We start from the raw sequence: 19832 nt of genomic DNA on the forward strand, positions 1-19832 counted from the left end.
ATTCAATTCAATTTTATTTATATAGCGCTTTTCACAATGTGCATTGTTCCAAAGCAGCTTTACAGGAGCAAATAAGAAAAACACAGAAAGGTAAAACACAGCACAGTGCATGGTGTTTATAGACCAAGCAAGATCATTATAATAAATAATATCTAATAAATAAATGAATAAATAAATAAATAAATGCAGTCTCCCGGTGAGCAAGCCAACACTACACTGCTCTGCTGTGGCGAGGAACCCAAACTCCAATGCTGAATAATGGAGAAAAAAAAACCTCGGGAGAAACCAGGCTCAGCCGGGAGGGCCAGATCTCCTCTGACGTGTCATGGCTGCACTCAGTGACCCCGACCAAAGCCACCGAGCAACGTCCACGAAGAACAGGGAGAGCCCACGAGCCGCGACCCAGGAAGCCCCACCCGCCGAAACCGTGCAGGTCCAACCCGGTCTCATTCCGCGATCAACAACAGACAACAGAGGAACAACCAGGGAAAAGTAGTAATGGCATAATTAACTATATTCATCTGTTGTCCGACATCGACCACAAAACAAGACCAACCAGACCAGACCATGAACTGACGTAGATTTGTGGGGGTGTGGTTACACAAGGCGTTTCAGGCAGGTCTGGGTGAGCATTCGCTCTTAGATAGAATGAATCTTTTTTCCGACACTTTAATTTTTGCAATTTTACGTGTCTAATACATGCATGGACAACTTATAACACACCAAAGACACAGAAAAACACGTATTCGCACCATATGACCCCTTTAACAGATATGACACATGTTCACTATGGTTTATGTCAGGGACTATACAGTGTACAGCAGAATGACGGCATATAATGAAAACGCTTTGTAAAAAAAGGCTATATTGAAAACAAGTTACTTAATAGATGCAGTAAGGCACTTTGGGACTACATTTTAAATATAATGAAAAAAAAAAACGCTGAACACGTCCTTCTGAGAAGTGACAATACTTAATATTTAGCCTTGTTATCAACTTTATTTTCAATTCTGACCTGTTTAAGTCGTTCCATTTCTGACTCTCCTTCTGCGCTCTCGGCCTCTACTGATTGGCTAACAGGTTTCATCCTGTGATGATAGGAAGACAATGTATTAATAAATGAAATGATGGAAAAATGCACAAATAAATAGGCAAGAGAATAAAAGGGAAGGAGAAAAAGCAATCTTCTGCACACCATCCCAAATGGCAATAAAATGACCCAAAGTAAACGTTACCATAGTAACTGTTTTAACCAGCATAAAAATACCTGTAAAGTTACCCTGAAACCAAACAACATCAAAGTTTTTTCACTTCCATGGCTTCAAATGTAATGTAATGGCACTACCATGTTCCATATACATTTTTTAAATTAAAAATACTCAAGGCACCATTTAGGGCATCCTCAGCTGTAACCTTGTAGAATTAAAAATGTTAAACTACTAGGATTTGGGAAACTCATTTTTACTGAATTTTGTATTTAGTGAAATTGATGACTGTAGTTTTAAGATGTAAGCCACGGATGCTGAGAGAGCTTTGATGTGTTGGTGCACAGACACTGAAAACTGAGTAACACAGAGCCCCCTGCGGACAAAAAGAGAACTGCAGGAGCCTGACAAACAACCCCATGCCTGAGAAAAACAAAGAATTATCAAATTAAATTGTATAAAGAAATGTTATATGACAATGTTAAAGAAAGCCAAATGAGTTTTTACAGGTTTAAAAAGAGTTTAAAAGCGCAAACACCAGCACAAACATTGCCAAACAAGATCAGATACCCCACTCTCCAGTTAGTTTAGTTTGCAAACACAAAGTTTATCCTAAAAATGGAAAAGGTTTTCTAAGAGAGTGTATTCGATGCTTGTCTTGGGGGTTAATCTGCATGAATATAATTGCATTTACTGTTTTATTGTGTGGTGTGTTCATAATATGCCATATTTTCAACGGACATTATCATCTTTAAAATTCAGCCCTTGTTAAATGCAGATAAATGCACTTGAACACCAAACCAGTGTTTTTTATTATATTTAATGATAATAATAACAATGACTGACTATGTATGTGAATAAATACAAGTAATAATTGACAGTTATTATGTTGTCAAATTACCAACATGTAACAGAAGCCTTTAGGTATAAGAGGACATATACATTTTTTGACATACTGTATATTTAGGTTCATTATTTATATTATTTGACATATAACACAATAAAGATTTAAGGGCAAAGCGGAATATTTTAGTATAAATATCAGTGGATTATTCCCGGACGACATTTTCAGGTGAATGAGTGTAAATGTATGTAAAAGCAGGGAACTGCGAGGGTTTACAGCATTAAACCACAACCAAATGAGAAGATACTGCAGTACAGGTACCTGAGAGATGAGAACGAGGGTGAATCCAGACCTCTGGGTGCTGAATTGGTCCTGTTTAAAACATGTACTGTATATACACTTCACTTTTAACTACACGGCCCTATGGACATTCACTTTCAAAGGCTGGGATCCTTGAAGTCATAAACCAAACCAAATACCAAACCAAAGAGATATTCGAATCTATGACAAACGTAGACGGTGAAAGTAAACAAGTGTTTACCTGGGCATGGTGGCTGATTTTTCCCACGGTCTCTTAAATTCTGTTAACAAAAACATGACAGATAATGTGAAAGGACTGCAATAATTATTTAGAAATCAATCAAATAAATCATTAATTATCAGTGTTCTTACCTCCGGGACCTTGGGTGTCAGAATCATCCTGAAGATCCACAGGCAAAAGAAAGAGAGACAGAGCCAGAGAGAAAGAGAAGACGATAAAACTGTTTCTTCAGCATACAGTAATACTGCTGGCTGCTTAACTCAATTGTTATACTTGCACTTACACTAATAGCAGCCATATTCTGTGTCAAGTCTCTTGACAAGCTATAAATGTCTTTAAAACACTTCACTTGAAATGCATTTTCTGGGAATTGACATAATCTTTTGTCATATTATCCATCATGAGTCCTTATCAAGATAATGGTGCTCTTACATTATTGGGCTCTTCTGCTTTAGGAGGTGGCTTCTCTCCTTTATCTGCTGCTTTTCTCCTGTTTAAACAAACACAATAAAACCAGTCAGTACAATGATCAGTCGCGATGGAAAAAAACCAATTTGCTATTTTTTAACATCTGTGGTAAAAAAAACTCATCAAAGGGCGAAATGACATGACAGTAATATGCTGTCCAGTTTTTTATGACTTTATGTGCTTTATGTCATTTGTTTGTTTTTTAATTGGACTTCGAGTCTGTAATAAAAGTGATGATGATGATATAAAAGGCAACCAGGGAGCAAAATTTGGAAAAGTATTATCAACGCTTAACAGTACATGTCTTAATACGAGACTTTTGTGGTGCTCTAGCCCGCTTTGTGCAGTTATCCAATTTTATTGTCAAGTCAAGACCAACAACAAATAAATAAAAAAATTCATCCAGTAGGTGTCAATGAGCTCCTTTTTTAAAAAATATTTCAACTTGTGCGTAAAACATGATTGACGAATTCGCCTGATTCGCATCGCCTGCTGCGACTTTGCATGTAATTTACTCACGCAAATCATTTAATTTGCGTTCCGTGAGAACCCAGCACAAGAAAGAATATAGCATGTAGATAACTAGGGTATGACACGTAAACATAAATTACATTAGAGTTCTCCACTAGCTCCACATCAAATGACATTTTCTACCGAAATTTTCATTTTGGTGCTTTAACAAAAATATAAGCTTTAAAAACACTGGCCCCATAAAGTTACATTGCATGTGCATTACTTTAAACACATTTTCTGAATTTATTGTGAGGAAGTCAACATTATTATATGCGGTAATCAACTGAAACTGTGGTTTCACAAAGTTAAGTGATTTCAGTTGTGTATTTTACTGACCGTCGTGCCAGTATAGCACTCATCTCGCCCATCAAGCCACCTCCTCCACTGGGCATAGACACACTGCTGCGACTGCTGTCTACTTTAGGAGCTGCTGATACGCTGCCTGCACCACTGCTGCTGCCACCGCCACCACCACCAGAACCTCCACCTGCACTGCCAGCATCATCCTGCAGGGGGCAGCATTACGTTTGAAAAACGTGATGTGAGATCAGCCTTAGTATTTTAATAAGTAAATACACTAAATTAAAATGTTTTTAATAAAAGAAACAAGTGTATTTTGTAACATTAAACCAAGAAGTGACGCATCACATTTAAAAAGTTTTAAAGGGATAGTTCACCCAAAAATGAAAATTCTGTCATCATTTTCTCACCCTTTCGACATTTCACACCTGTATGGCTTTCTTTCTTCTGCACAACACAAAAGAAGATATTTTGAAGAATGCTGGCAACCAAAAATCGTTGCTCCCTATTGACCTGCATTGGTTTTGCGTTCATACAATGCAAGTCAATGGGGACCAACGGTTTTGGATTACAAACATTCTTCAAAATATCTTCTCTTGTGTTCTGCACAAGAATGAACATCATACATGTTTGAAATGTCAAAAGGGTGAGAAAATGATTTGCGTTTCATTTACATTCATGCATTTGGCAGATGCTTTTATCCAAAGCGACTTACATTGCATTGTATTATACATTTTTGTTTCTGACTATGTGCAATCCCCTGGGATCGAACCCATGACCTTGGCATTGTTAGTGCCATGCTCTAACCACTGAGCCACAGGAAAGCTAAATGATAACAGACTTTTCATTTTTGGGTAAACTACCCCTTCAAGACATTGTTTTTCTCACCTTAGGCACTTTGCGGAGTTTGGCTCCAGCCAGGGCGGCTGCAAGACCACCGCCTTCCGGTCCTCCGCCCCCACCTTCACCTCCTCCAGCAGAGGGCAATGGAGGAGCAGGTGGTGGCGGAGCTCCTCCTCCTGAGGGGGGAGGCCCAGGTGGTGGGGGAGGTCCAGATGGAGGAGGTCCAGGGGGAGGTGGAGGTCCAGGGGGAGCTGGAGGACCTCCAGGGGCCAAAGGTGGTGCTGGAGGAATGATTACTGTGGAATAAAAAAAAGTACATGAATAACAAATAAATGTTTGCAATGTTTTTATTGGGTCTCCTGATAAAAACCATTAAGTAAAACAAAAAGGAACAGACAGCAAGAATGATCGGCAATCATTTTCAGTGCCCTTGGTACTTAAAGCAGTTTTCAAATGTATATTTTCCAAAAAAAACAAAAACAGAGCTAAGCCATAAAACTTAAACAAACGACTTTGTTTCTTCTATGAACACAAACGGAGATGCTGGAACACAGGAAAGATGTTCTATCAGTCACCATTTACTATAAACAAACAAAAAATAATCTGTTTCTGTGGCTGTTAGTTCCTAATATTCTTCATTTGTGTTCCACATAAGAAAGTTTGATTTTTTTAGGTAAACTATTTCTTTTAAAGAGATGAGTGACACTGACCTGAGGCTGCTTGTCGTTCTCTTTCCTGTCGTTCTCTCTCTTGTCTCTCTCTCTCTTGCTGTTCCAATCTACAGTACGGGTCAGACATTGAGAAGGTTTCAAATTTAGATTATTTAGATTATTTCATTGAAATCAAACAGTTTTAAACGTAAAAAGAATAAGGTTTATGGTTTCAAAATTTAGTCATGCTCAGTTGCGAGTCCCGGGGCGTTCACACAAAACACATTTGTGTGTTCAGAACCAGCAAGACAGTGAACAACAGAATGGAACAAATGCAGGGGTATCACGGCACGTTTTCCATTTAGATGTGTTGTCTTGCGTTGCTCGCTAACAGAAGATTTTAAGAAGATTTTAAACATCCTGTAACTATGTCATTTTCATTTAGACATGTTCAAATTCAGTCTGACAAATCTGAGTTTTCTATCTGAGCAAAAGGCTGGTTTTAAGGAATGTCAAATATAGGTCTTTATAAATATAGGACGACATGAGAAAAGTTAACAATGATCTTATCCTCATCTACACGCCTGGAAAACTCACCTTTTTTCGCTTTTCTTTTCCTTAATGGATCTACTTCTACTTTATTTGAACAGATTTTTCTTTTCCGGCTGAATTATCGTTGTTTGCTTACACAGCAGCGCTTCAGATTTTTGGAAACGGTGGAGAAAACCACAGATCGAAATATGAAATATTTGTGTTTGCATAGAACATGACTTTCGATTACTTTGATTGTTTTTCAACAAAACAGATTTAATGTCACTTCTACTGGAATTGTTCTGGGTCCTCTAGAGTCATTCCCACCCTTCACCCAGTTAGTTACGGCTACACACCTAAAAAACAACAAAGTATGCAAACAGCCCTTTTAAAAGCAACACAAAACCTTTACAAGTATGTGTCATGAAGGACAGAGAAAACACAGTCCCACACCTATACTAAGAGTATTCAAAGCACACAGATTATAATTAAATCACCCCAATAAAAAAATGAAATAACATTCAAGTTTAATTCTGACTCACTTCAACATACAAACTCTGTGAAATTACATTTACAAGACTGCAACGTCAAGTTTCATGTTAAGTCACGTCTATAAGTAAACCATTCGAAACATTTCAGTCAAGTCAAGGCATGAGTTAACATACTTCACGTAAAGCCTTTTATCAAGATAACCATAACAACACAAAGAAAGAGAGACAGAGAGGCATGTTCTGGTGCTTGGTCTCATAAAAGCTGCTTGGAAAATCATTTCAGTTGTCCACTCCTGGAATGGGAAGAGATTGACTACTTTCAGGACAAAATTATGGTTTTTGCCTTGGTCCGAACTCTTCTAAATCCAAATATTGAAATGTAATGTGTGTGATTTCTCCAGCAACAATTCAGTTGTTAAGTGGTCATGGTAAGGAATACCTTTTTCGGATCCAAGCATCTATTCATTTCAAGCGGGGCTACAGCTTAAACAGATGTTTATGTTTACAAGTATTAACTCAAAGTATACACTACAGTCACCAGGCTCACAGAATCTAGGACATCAATATTTGAATATATGATGTAAAATAAATCGCTGACTGGCCATGTGGGATTTCGTTATGAAGATAAAGGTTAGATCGCGGTTTTCTGATAGTTTTATAGCTCGCCATGAGCGAATATTAGCATTTTTTTGTTGTTTGCCTATAGTATCTTATTGAGCGTTTGGACCCGGAAACAGTATATGACCTTCCATATATAGTGCTGCGTAACCTCAGGTTTAACAAGCGGATAGCACCAGTTAAAACTGTACAAGCGGCTGTTGTTTACACATAGGCCTTTTGCTCCGCCCACATCAGGGAGCCTCGCCTCAAAACTCATGCCAGACCAAGGTAGATCTACCAGCCAAAAAAATATACAGCCGCAGAAAATTATTAGTACATGTATTTAGGAAAAGTTGAAAATTATTTTTCAATGTGATAACCTCAATTTTGATCCGTTTTCATGTGTCTCGTCATGCTGTCACAGTCTTCAAATTGCACATAAAAACAATACGTCTAGAAATGTTGATTGAATGAAAATTTGGAATGGTCTCTTAATTTTTTCCGCAGCTGTATATATTTTGAAAACTGTCAGGGGGTAACTGGGGGTAACTTATTGTCTCGGGCCTGTGGCAGGGACAGTCCGCTACGATCTTTTATAGGGCCCAAGGGAGAGGTGGCCTATTCACAAAACCAGTCCCATATGACCCCTGAATTTAAGGGATGGCCCAGCGTTTCATAAATGGTCCAACAACAATATCAAACTAATTTCTCTGAATTTATCTTGGCACAAATTGAAGAGAAAATACAGATTGGCAGTACGTTTTAAGATCTTGGAAGCACCTGATTTCTTCTTTTGTATTTAAAAAGAAATTAAGGTAAGTATATGACATGATGCTTTAATCTTTCTCCACTACAGAGTCAACAAAAATGACAAAATTTATTTTCAAAGGACAGAGAGAGAGAGAGAGAGAGAGAGAGAGAGAGAGAGAGAGAGAGAGAGAGAGAGAGAGACAGAGACAGAGACAGAGACAGAGACAGAGAGAGAGACAGAGACAGAGACAGAGACAGAGACAGAGACAGAGAAAGAGAGAGAGAGAGAGAGAGAGAGAGAGAGAGAGAGAGAGAGAGAGAGAGAGAGAGAGACAGAGACAGAGACAGAGACAGAGACAGAGACAGAGACAGAGAGAGAGAGAGAGAGAGAGGGAGAGGATGAGGAAGGGAGAGGATAAGTCAGAAGTCTTGACCTAGACTTTCACCACATCACTTCAGGGGCTCATGGAAAGCTTCAGACTTGAGTTAATACCAGTAAATCCTGTGAGAATGTTTGCTTGTGTGTGTGTGCAAATAAGGTCAAGCAGTGACACAAGAAAACAAAGGTTCACGCAGTTCACATGATGCCAAAAAAGTGGCAAAAAAAAGATAGTACAAAAATCTAAAGGAAATATTGGCAAATTATGTGGTTACAATAAAACCAACAGAAATATTCTTGTACCTTCTCTGTTGCTCCAGTTCTTCAGGAGACGGTCCGTTTGACACGGGTCGCATGGGGTATCCTGAAAAATGTAGTTTTAATGTTTTAATTCATTATACATCAAAAGTTTTGCTTTGTCACATTGGCGTGAAAATGTGTGTTTGTCACCTGCGTCAGGTATGGCGCTGATGACCTCAAGCGCATGCAACATGCCATTGGCAAACAACGTTGCATCTTCCTTGCTGCCAAAATTCAGACCCCAAACCTGGCGAGCATCCCGCCACTGGTGGAAGTTGGGCGTGGCCTGATTATATTTTAACCCTTTTACGATTGGACAGTTTATCACCACCTGTACGAGAGAGGTCAAATAATACAATTGGCAAACATATATTACTTCAGAGATCTAGGAGAGGTTACGGTGCATGGAAAGGTTTTTTTGTTGTCGTTGGGAATAATATTTTTTATTATTATTATTATGTTCCACTATATTACAGTAATTGATAATAACGAAACAGTAATTTAAATATTTATATACGTTATACAAACATATTGTTTTATAAAAAATATTATCATATTATTGTTATTTAATATATATTATATTACATTATATTATATATTTATATAAAATATCTAAATAATAAATATTTAATCATTTATAATACTGTATGTTTTTATTTAAAGCCAGTGTGGTGCAACACAGGAATACATTTCTTTGTGACAAAAAAATTTAAACAGAGACCCTCGTGATACCATGTAGCACTAAGTGTCATTGTCAGCAAGTTTAAAAAAAAATTAAATAACAGTCTTCGTTTTTTTTTCCAAAAAGAAAAAAAAAGTTTAACCAAAGGTTTCCTTTGGTTAAACCAACACGAATCTCAAGATCACATTTCTAGCAGGATTTTATCATCTTTAAAATCCATATTTTGTTACTGACATTTGAATACACCATGCCTGCCCTCAAATGAATTCAACCCTGAAGTGACGACTGATTTGTAAACATATTTGTGTATTCCATCAGCATGAATGTTTCTTTCACAGCTCATCCAGCAGGAGGCTCTGCCTCTATTCAACATGGGAGCGCGCGCGTGTGTGTGTGTGTATGTGAGAGAGAGAGAGAGAGAGAGTTTGCCTCCAGTAAATGTGCTGATGTCACATTTCTCTGTTTGTTTTACGGTCCTGAATTCCAGCAAGTAGAGTGGAGGAGAGAGACAGAGAGAGAGAGAAAGAAAGAGAGCTTAAACAAAAGCTTAATATGATGTCCAAACAGATGTACAGTCATTAAAATACACAAACCCAGACAGAGTTGTGAAGAAAGTGACAGAAGTCATTCAGACAGTGAGAAACAGACAGATGGGCAGTAAAGAGGTACAGTCATGGAAACGGGGGGAGGGGGGTCAAACTGGCACAGGAAATGATTTGGCTTTCCAACTATCTTACAGGAAACAGCATCCACTTTAAGAGTCCCCTCTGGGGAGCAGTTGTGTCTGCGAGTATAGCGGGCGACTGGAGCAGGGCGGGGGGGATTGGGGGACAGACAGAAGTCAAGATGGAGATGAAGGTGATGGACTAATGGAGAATAGTCTCTCATTTTGTCAGTTAAAGCAGTTAATACAAAAGAAGTCATCTGAATTGTAAGAGCTACAGCAGAGGCCTAATGTTCACTTCAATTTTGATCTAATTTGTAATTTCTTGCTTTTCACACAAAGCCTCACAAAATCACAAACATGCAAATTTTGTGGGGATTTTTTTGGCCTTTTCTTATATGCATTAAGGTTTAGTGTAAAATTTTATATTTTGCTTATTGTGATTGGATTTTAGTTGAATAGAACTAAAATGGGGCCGATTGCATAAACTGCCTTAGACCAGTGGTTCTCAAACTTGTTGGTTGTAATGTCCCCTTTGTGCATCGCATTGCGGCCCCCCAAATAAAGACTTATAATCTTAATCTTAAACTTAGAACTGTAATTAAACCAAAAACATATCAAGTTATTCAATGCTAAAACAAATTATTTTGGTTGGTGGTCTTATTTTTCTGATGTTTAACTGCATAAAATTTCGTAAAATGCCACAAAATCTGTGCCTCCCCCTGGATCCATCTTGGGGCCCCCCAGTTTGAGAACCACTGGCTTAGACTAGTTTCAGAAGTTATAAATCTATTTTTTCTTCAAGACTGGTCATTACATCTTTAAAGCAGTTATATAAAAACATGATTGGGCTAATTGAAATATAAGACTATAAGACTAATTGAAAGTTGCTAGTCAGTGATAGGGGTGTAACGATACTTCGTAGTACGACATTTCACGAAATGTTACAATTCGCATGGTAGAGTGATGGGGATATTTTATGATATGATGTTTAATTCTATTCGTTAAGCGGTCAAGACACTACCTACCTACTCTGCGCCAGCGCGTCACGTGTGCTTATCTTATATATGTGGTAGAGAGAAGTCTCCGGGAGAAGGGGCAGCACAAGACACAATCTGTGTCTCCACATGGTTTACAAAGCGTCTTATTTTCCGTCACAGTCGCCGGTAAAACACAGCAAACTTGAAGCGTGACTGCTGGCGAGTCACCCCGAAACTCATTTCAAGGGCAAGCACAAACATTTTTATATGCCAATGTTAATTTATCCGCTAACGTGAGCTGCTGCATAACGTGAAATGCAATATAAAGTAACCCAAAAGAAACCGTACTGTACATGAAAAGATTGAATGTCATGCTCGAACCGATTATGTGATTTGCATGATTGAAGAAATGTAATAGTTTATGTAGTATGTCTTTTTGAAAGATATTTCTCATTCATTACTGTCTCAAGCAAAAACAGTGGAGCTTCAAAGATACGTAAGCCAATGGCATTTGAGTGTGAGCTCTATCAGAGTGTTTCATTGGTTGAATGTACTGAATGAGCACGCCCCTTCACTAAACTAACGAGTCAATTGAGTAAAAATGAGACTGAATGAACTGCTACATGTCGTTCATCATCTAATATTCTCTGTGTTGCAACAATGCTTTTCTGAAAAATAAAGGTTTAATTGGTTAAATGACCTGGTTTAATTTAATTCTAAGGTCAAGTAAATTATGTCAAAACAGTTCAATCTTTGTTTGGAACATTTAATTACCAATTAAATTAGTCAAACCAGTTTAGTAGACTAAATATAATGTAGATTTCGTAGACTAAAACTAAAATGATGGAGATATATGACTAAAACAAAATTGCATTTTAGTCAAAAGACTATGACTAAAACTAAATCAAAATTTGCTGTCAAAATTTACACTGATCTTAATTCTAATTTCATGTTAAATTGCAAATTTTTTCAGTGACAAACCTGCAGTACAGAAGGCTCAGTTAAGCCTTAAAATTAGGGATGTAACGGTATCAACATTTCACGATACGATAGTACCTTGATATGAAGACTACGATACGATATTTATTGAATTTCGTGCAGGGAAAAAACAAAACAAATGAAGACTTGGAAAAATGTGGCATAAGTGTTTATTAAACTATGACTGAACAAAGATCACATTTATTATTTTTAGATTAGGTAATTTTAAAGTGCAAAGAACAGTAATATAATAGCATAAAAATTAATAACATAAAAATTGAGAACATGAAACATGAAAAAATTAAAATGAAAAAAGTTTGAGTTGTTTGTCAACTTTTAACAACTCACAACCAGTCAGGTACTCGCCTCATTCACTGCTTCACTCACTGCTATTTTTTTTTCTCCTCGTATCATCATGAAACTTTTCAGGGTGATGCAACAAATGGCTCTTCATATTAGTCGTATTCCCCGAATTGTACTTCACCGCAGTCTGGCAGTGTCTGCATATTGTTTTTTGTCTGTCCGTCACCTTTTCTCGTTTCTTGTTACGGGAAAACCGAAATGCTTCCACACATGCGATTTATAATTCGCTTTAGCTTCAACTAGAGGTGGGCGGAATGGCCAAAAATCTATTTCAAGGAATGAGTAATTATATTTCACGGTAACGATATATTTCATGAAACAATCTCCGATTATAATTCTATATTTTATACCTCATTTTTCTTAGATTGATTTAACTAATTTATTTATTACAGTTCATTTAAATGTTCACCATAGTTAAAATGTAGGTAAGTTATGAAAATGTACTAAAGATATCAAATTAAGTTCTGATAATCAGATGTATTATTTATTCATATTTATCTTCTGGCTATATCATATGTATACAGTAGGAAGATAGACAACATATATAGCAGTAAAGTATGAATATGCACAAACAATGAGAGTACAGTATATGACTAAACTGGTGTTCATGGGGTCTGTACTGTAGGTCTTTATCGCTCTTCACTCTCTATTAGATGAGCACTTTTAGTGCGCTGCGACTCTCTGTCTTTAGGTTTGTTTATTCTCGGGCTTGTTTTTGCACTGCGAGTCTCCTAAAACTGGAGGTAGAAGCGCGTCACATCAAAGCGCTCACGCGCTCGCGATCATCATCGCGCATTTCAACGCAAGTTTCACCTTGGCTCGCCTGAAGTTAAACTTTATAAAACTATTAACAGGTTTTCAAAACAACCTGACTTCTGAAATACGTGTTGAGATTGAGCTTTTTTTAAATGCTGGCGCAGATCCCTGCACGAGCACTGCTGGTGAGAGAGAACGCGCCGGACTGGAGCGGATCACTAATCTACAGACTGAAAGAAGGTCAAAAGAAGGTTTGATACGTTCATTTGTTACGGGTGGATTAATTCATTAGTTTTTTTCAGAATAGCGCCTAATTTGCAGCGCGCCGAGTTAACCACGCCTACTTATTTACATTCCGCGGAATACACGGAATAGAAAAATCTCTTACGGTTGACATTTTATTCCGCGGTAACGGAATATTCCGTCATTCCGCCCAGCCCTAGCTTCAACAATTTGTAAATCCGTTTCTATGCCACTAGCGGCATCTGCCACTTTCGCTCAACTTGATCTGTAGCGGGCGGCAGCAGAGCGCAGAGGATGATGGGCACGCATGGGTTGATGGGAATTGTAGTTCCCGCTTCCCTCAACTCACTCCATTCGGCTGAAAAAACTACACTCTACCTGGAAGATCTATCGTCATTGCGACCACGATAGTATCGAAAAAAATGCTATCGCGATACTTCGATATTTACAATACCGTTACATCCCTACTTAAAATGTAAAAATGGTATGTGCAACAAAAAAGTTACTGAAATTGTTAATCTTTTGAAAATTTGAATCTCAGTTTTATTTTATAATTTTGTTCAAAATATCGTGATGTGTATCCTATCGTGAACCCAGCATCAAGATATGTACCGAATCGTGAGCTGAGTGTATCGTTACACCCCTAGTCAGTGAGACTAGTTGTTAAGACGCAGTCTGAACTCAGCGGCTTAGTTTTTGCAACTGGGCCCTGATACTTCATTCTTTTTTCATTAGAAAATTATGTGAAAAAGGTCGTCAATAATCTAAATTCTTGGTATGAGAATATTGATTCAGTATTTTAGATAATACTAAAATACAACAACATCTTGTGGACCACAGATTTAAAAACAGATTCGGAGTTAAAAACGAATATTTTAATTTTTGGGTGAACAGTGTGACTATGGGAGGACAGTGTCTGACTATTGTTTTGTAAAAAAAACATTAAGCATAGTTCTTGAAAACAATAACTTAAAAGTTTGAGGCAAAACCTAAAATTGTTGTATTATCATTTTCCCTGAATAAGACAAACCCCTGCAGTATTACTCTTAATAAAAATGTTTGTTTGTCAGCAGGACATGTTTGCTGCTCACCTGCTGGTCAGTTTGCATCTTGCGTCCCACCACTCTGAAGGCGTTATTGCTTGGGTTGTGGTATATTTGGACCCTGCTGAAAGCCTGGGCGCCCGTGCCGGCCGGGACCCACTTCTTATTGGCATCATCATAGATCATCACGGTGGCCCGCGCCTGACAGATACTTGATTCACTGCGCACGTGAAAGAGAAAAAAAGACAGATGTCATTAAAACATCATTTACAGTGTCACCATTCATGTCAATTTAAATGCATCTTAGAACTGCAAGTGTTTATGAAACAAGGGAGTAAACTGAAGATGTCAATAGGAGGGGGACGAGAGACCAAGACATTAATGAAGAAAGAGACAAGTGTGTGTAGAAATGTGTGAGGTAGGAGACGTCCGTCTGATTGAAACAGGCCTGGCGAGTATCAACAATGGAGGCGGACAAAGAACGGAAGTGCTCAGCATTCCATTTGATTCTAGACCCTTCAAACTAATCGCATAACACGTGACACCTATACATGATATACATTCACAGACGGAGCTTGTTTTTAAGATCTTAAAGGGATAGCTCACTTGGTTTCACCTGGTTTTTAAACTTGTCATGATGCATATGCTACAATACATTCAGAAAGGAGACAAGAGCTTTTTTTTGACACTGATGTCAAACCTGGCATAACGCATCTGTGCATATTATGATTAAAACATTGCATGCCCAAGAATTTGACCCTTACAGAAGAGATTTCAGTGAATAAAACGTTAAATCACTTTGAATAACTTGAAATACAGCACAGAAGTTTTACTTATAAGACACTTTAATGTGTTTTTTTTGTCCTTAACAGTACCTGACCCCCACTTTTTCTAAATGTCTAAATTGTTTGCCATGAAGAAAAAGGCAAATAAGTCTGAAACAGTATGAGGGTAAATAAATGATCATCATCAGGTCGCTGCATAGACAATGAGATCATCAGGCCAATGTGTTCCAAGTGATATTATTAGGACTCTATGTGCACAGTGACTTTATCAGGCCACGGTGTGCAGAGTGACATCATCAGGCCTCTCTGTGCACATTGACATCATAAGGCAGTAAAATGATGAGGCTGTACAATGACATCATCCAGCTGCTGCGTGCAGTGATTCTGGCTGTTTCTCAATATGCGTTCTTCAGCGATCTTGTGTCTCTATGTCATCATCTACCGTCAAAGTCCGATTCCAGTACCCATGTACACAAGAACAGAGAACGCATGAAAAGTACCCGGATGTGTTCTCGATATCAAGGATGCATCGAATGCAGCCTTGCGTGCGTACGGAACCCGCTTGGAGTCCCAGAAGTCACTGCGGCGCGTTCATCCAAGTTCGCTCTTCTGAGGCAGCCTCGCAAGACCGGTCTCCATGAGAACACAAGTCCATTCTTTGCGTTCTTGGAATTGAGAAACGGTAGGGGTGTAACGATACACTAATTTGCCGATTCAATACTATCCCTTCCCGATACTTGTGTGCCGATTCAATATATATTGCGATTATATAACTATTGCGAGTCGATATTACAATTTATTGTGATTTTTGTTTGCTTATTAAAGACTAGTAAAATCTAATACAGATACAAACATATGCTTTACGCCCTCTGTTGGAATAAAAGTGGTAACTCCACCACCTCTTAGGAAAAGTAAAATAAAAAAAATAAATCAATTCTGAGATAAACCAATCGATTTTTTAAATTGTTTATTTTTTTAAATAAAAAAATTGAGAGTTAGGTGAATCGATTTTTCCCAACACCCCTAAGAAACGGCCACTAGGAGGCCATCATTAGGCCGCCGCTTGCACAGTGACATCATCAGACCACTGATTCTCAGAGTCACGTGTGGCTGCACATTTGGGTCTGTACTGTTTTTAGTGTCTCTGGAGAAATGGATCAGAAACAAACAGAAGGTTCATCAAACTCTAATGTCTACATTCCTCCATGCCATTGCCTTAAATCTCTATCTACCACACTACCCAATTCTACACACACACAGAAAAAATATGTAGGTGTTTTTGTTACCATGTGCATTTTTTTGACCATTTAGAGTTATAAACTAAATCCTTAACATATTTCACACCCTTAAATGTTTATTTTTTTGTCTATTATTAGACGGCACTCTGAAATACTTGATTCTGATTGGCCAATCGCTAAATTTCAAGGTATGATATTCCCAGATAATAATCACTCAAAAATAATAACACATGGTAAATCAAATGCTGCAAACCATTTTGACAGGCACATTTTAATATTACACAAACATTAAATACAAGTATGTCTTTTAATATAATACAGTATGACATTATATTTACAAATGATTAAAGGTCCACTTGAACGCAGAGTTTCTGCCAATCTCATATTAATCTTGAGTACCTATAGAGTTAGTATTGCATACTTCGTATCTTCGAAGTGTATTTAGTTTGATCACATTTATAAAAGATAGATACAGCTGTACGAGTGTATGGAGCACAGAAATGCTACGTAATACGTCCAACTTGTTTTTTGACAAGTTGACCATGTTAAATGCAGGGTGTGCGAATTCTCTTAGCCATTGTTGATGTTCAAATCACCAAAACAAACACACCCCTACCCCCATCTGTCGCTTTCGTCAGCGCTGGGCTCGGCTAATGTCCGTTCTGTGCACTGTGCACCTTACTGCTGATTGGCTACAAGGTTGTTTTGGTACTCGGCCCGAATTTGTCTAAAGCGTAATTCGGAAATCCCGCTTTTAAGCATGAGAAGCCAGCACGTTTAACATTGTAAAGAAGTCAGAATGCATGAAACAGCATTAAATCATCCCTTTAAACCAAATTGCCTGTTTCTGGCATTTAAACAGGCATTTGATAAAATGAAAAAATCTATCTATTAGTGGTTTTTGTGATGTAGCATAGAACAAAATAAAATGTTTTCAGTATTGTTTAAACCTTTATATCTATACAGTATATATATATATACTAAACTAAAAGTGCCTTTCAAGTTGAACAAACTCATGTAGTAGCTGTTCTCCTTATCCACAAAGTACTCAACAGTATCTTTCTGTCATTTCATTATTCATACATTCTCCCTAATTTCAGTTTCCAAACTGTGATAAAATCTCCTTCCTGTGACATCACACTTAGGCCACAGCCCACTTCCTGCTCCCAGAAAGGCCGAATAAGGACTTGGTCTATGTACTGCCGAGCGCAGGCTTACACAAACACACACAGTCCAAATGTTGATTACTATTGGATGGGCTTAGATTAATCAGATGAAGGGAAAGAAGGGATGAAAGAAATCACAGAGAGATAAAAAGTATATAAGAGAAAAAACACAAGGATTAGACAGTACAGAACAGCCATTCTGTTATGGGATATAATGCATTTTTTATACATGGAAAGCGCTAGAAATAAGGACCACACTGAATGTGTTGTGAATTATTAATGAAATGACAAGTCTCTCTCACACTGATACAAAGACGACAACAAATGTGGAGCTCTATCCTGCTTTACTATTATTACTCATTGTGTATTGCAGCACTTAGGGGTGTGACGAGATCTCGCGAGATGCGACTGGTCTCGCAAGAACACAATGGGTCTCATTCACTAAGCATGCGTACCCACAAATTTGTGAGTGAAACCTGCTAACCAGGTTAACCAGCTAACGAGAACTCTTTAAACTGCGTGTCTGTATAAAAGGTGTTTTATTGTGTATGAACTGACTTTGAGGACTGTGCACTTGGAATTACTTGCGAGAGCGCGTCTGTAGCGTCACATGGGGTTGCCTGGAGTAACCTTGACTTAAGTGACGACAGGTGGTAAAGGAAAGGTTAGGCGGAAAGCCCTAAGATGGAGATGGACTGGGTGTGTTTTATGCAAATGATTAAACTCGTGCACGCAGCCGCTCATTTAGAATACTCCAAATAAATTAACATTAGGACGAGGTTGAGAACAAATTCATGTGCGTATGCATGTGTTGTAAATTCGTGGGAGGTTCAAATGTGCATATAAATACGAAAAATCTACGCAATTATTAGTGAATGAGACCCAATATCCTCACGCAATTGGCATGATGGGGTGTTGGGCTCGAAATTGCAAGCATTTTAATCGCATAATGCATATGCAACCTAAATTTAACCTGTGTGACCTCAAAATATATTTGGGAGTATTTGTGCGAGTGCACATTTTGTTTTGGTATGACCTGTTTTCATTACTGTACAGAATACGCTAATGTATGTGCGTACTTGAGCTACAGTGACCGGCCCGGCCATTCGACAACGTGCTTTTCCATCCCGCAGCGCAACTTTCCCACTGTTTCTTTATGATAACACGCACTAGATGGACGGTTTCAACGTTCGCGCGCATATTAAGCACTAGTGTTTACGGCGGTTCCCGTGGCCAGCAGCGCTTTAGAAGCGTGCAGCGCATGGCTGATCAGCACAGGGCTCTAGACTAACTTTTTGCACTGGTTGCACTGGTGCGCCTAACTTTTTTTCTTAGGTGCACCAGCACAAAAGTTAGGTGCACCCAAATTTTCGACCACATCGCATTTAACACCGCAGTTTCACCAGTTCATTTCTTTTTAAATCGCTGTCCATAAAGGCAAAATTGACTTGTAAATGATTAACTAACAATCTGGTCAACATACAGTTCTTTATTTGAAGCACAATTCTACAAGAAAGGTAACTTACTGAAAAAGTGTTGGTGCTTAAAGTGCTTCACTGAACTGAAACTTAAAACATCTCAAGATAAATGGACCAGGGCTTGACATAACCTGGGAGGTTGATGGCTCCGTGTCAGAGCATTGCTTATGATTTTCGGACGGATCAGGCCTTAACTTAACATTATTCACGAAAAAGTTGTCAGTCGTTCTTTTCATCTTCTCTCATCATCCGCGCTACATCCACTCTGTTTAACTGACGGGCCTATAGGCTCCTCCCCTCTCTGTTTAACTGACGGGCCTATAGGCTCCTCACCTCTCTCTGTCTGACTGCAGCACACGCATTTCACACGTACACACCAGAGGTTGCACTAGACGTTTTTATGGTCCGTCATTTTGACTGACAGGCTTGTAAAAAATGCGTCATAATCTATTATTACCCGTTCTAGGAGTGCAAAGTGGCGTTAGGTGGTAATTAGTATGTTCGTGACGTCATCACGCTGTACTTGCGTCTCGGAACTTGTATTTTAATACAACTGAATGGACAGTAAAGCCGTTGTTGTTTATATTCATCTGTATATTTAATGTTTATGTTCATATGTGATTCGATCTGGGAAAACCCAACACATGGTGCAAATTTATATATTACAGTTTTTGATACCATATTCAAGCCCTTTCCAAATCAGTTTTTATTTTGCTCATAACCTCGGGTATGTAACAAAAGTTATGGCTGAGGTCTGCTGAAGCGCTATGATTTTCATGAATGGATTTTGGAGAAAAACGGGTTTAAAGTTAAGTGATGAAAATAAAAGCACAACACTCCAGTATCACAAGGAAAAGTCACTTTACAGTGGTAAAAGACTTACTCTAATAACAATTTAATAAAAAAACATTTCCTAGTGTTGAAGTCTAAAAATACTGTACAAAACCGTTTGAATAAAACGAAAGTAAGGAAAATGGTGCAGGGCACACTTAAAGAATGAGAGCTCTGCCGTTATCACTACACGAGGAAACTAGCAAACAT

At 38.2% G+C, this 19832-nt stretch overlaps 1 protein-coding gene across 2 annotated transcripts in view; it reads right to left on the bottom strand.

Moving 5' to 3' along the window:
• vaspb (vasodilator stimulated phosphoprotein b) overlaps positions 1-19832 on the bottom strand; it is a 40198-nt gene that overhangs the window by 2300 nt on the left and 18066 nt on the right. The window contains exons 2-12 of one of the 2 annotated variants that reach the window (XM_057347979.1): positions 14173-14344; positions 8566-8746; positions 8419-8479; positions 5425-5492; positions 4760-5010; positions 3908-4077; positions 3023-3080; positions 2722-2749; positions 2591-2630; positions 2371-2421; positions 1016-1088 (exon numbers count right to left, since the gene is read on the bottom strand). In XM_057347979.1, the coding sequence (XP_057203962.1) occupies positions 1016-1088; positions 2371-2421; positions 2591-2630; positions 2722-2749; positions 3023-3080; positions 3908-4077; positions 4760-5010; positions 5425-5492; positions 8419-8479; positions 8566-8746; positions 14173-14344 (1153 nt within the window). The remainder of the gene's footprint in view (positions 1-1015; positions 1089-2370; positions 2422-2590; positions 2631-2721; positions 2750-3022; positions 3081-3907; positions 4078-4759; positions 5011-5424; positions 5493-8418; positions 8480-8565; positions 8747-14172; positions 14345-19832) is intronic. The other variant, XM_057347980.1, reaches the window with a different exon arrangement.

Source organism: Triplophysa rosa, linkage group LG12 (assembly GCF_024868665.1).
Source record: "Triplophysa rosa linkage group LG12, Trosa_1v2, whole genome shotgun sequence".
Lineage (NCBI taxonomy): Eukaryota > Metazoa > Chordata > Actinopteri > Cypriniformes > Nemacheilidae > Triplophysa > Triplophysa rosa.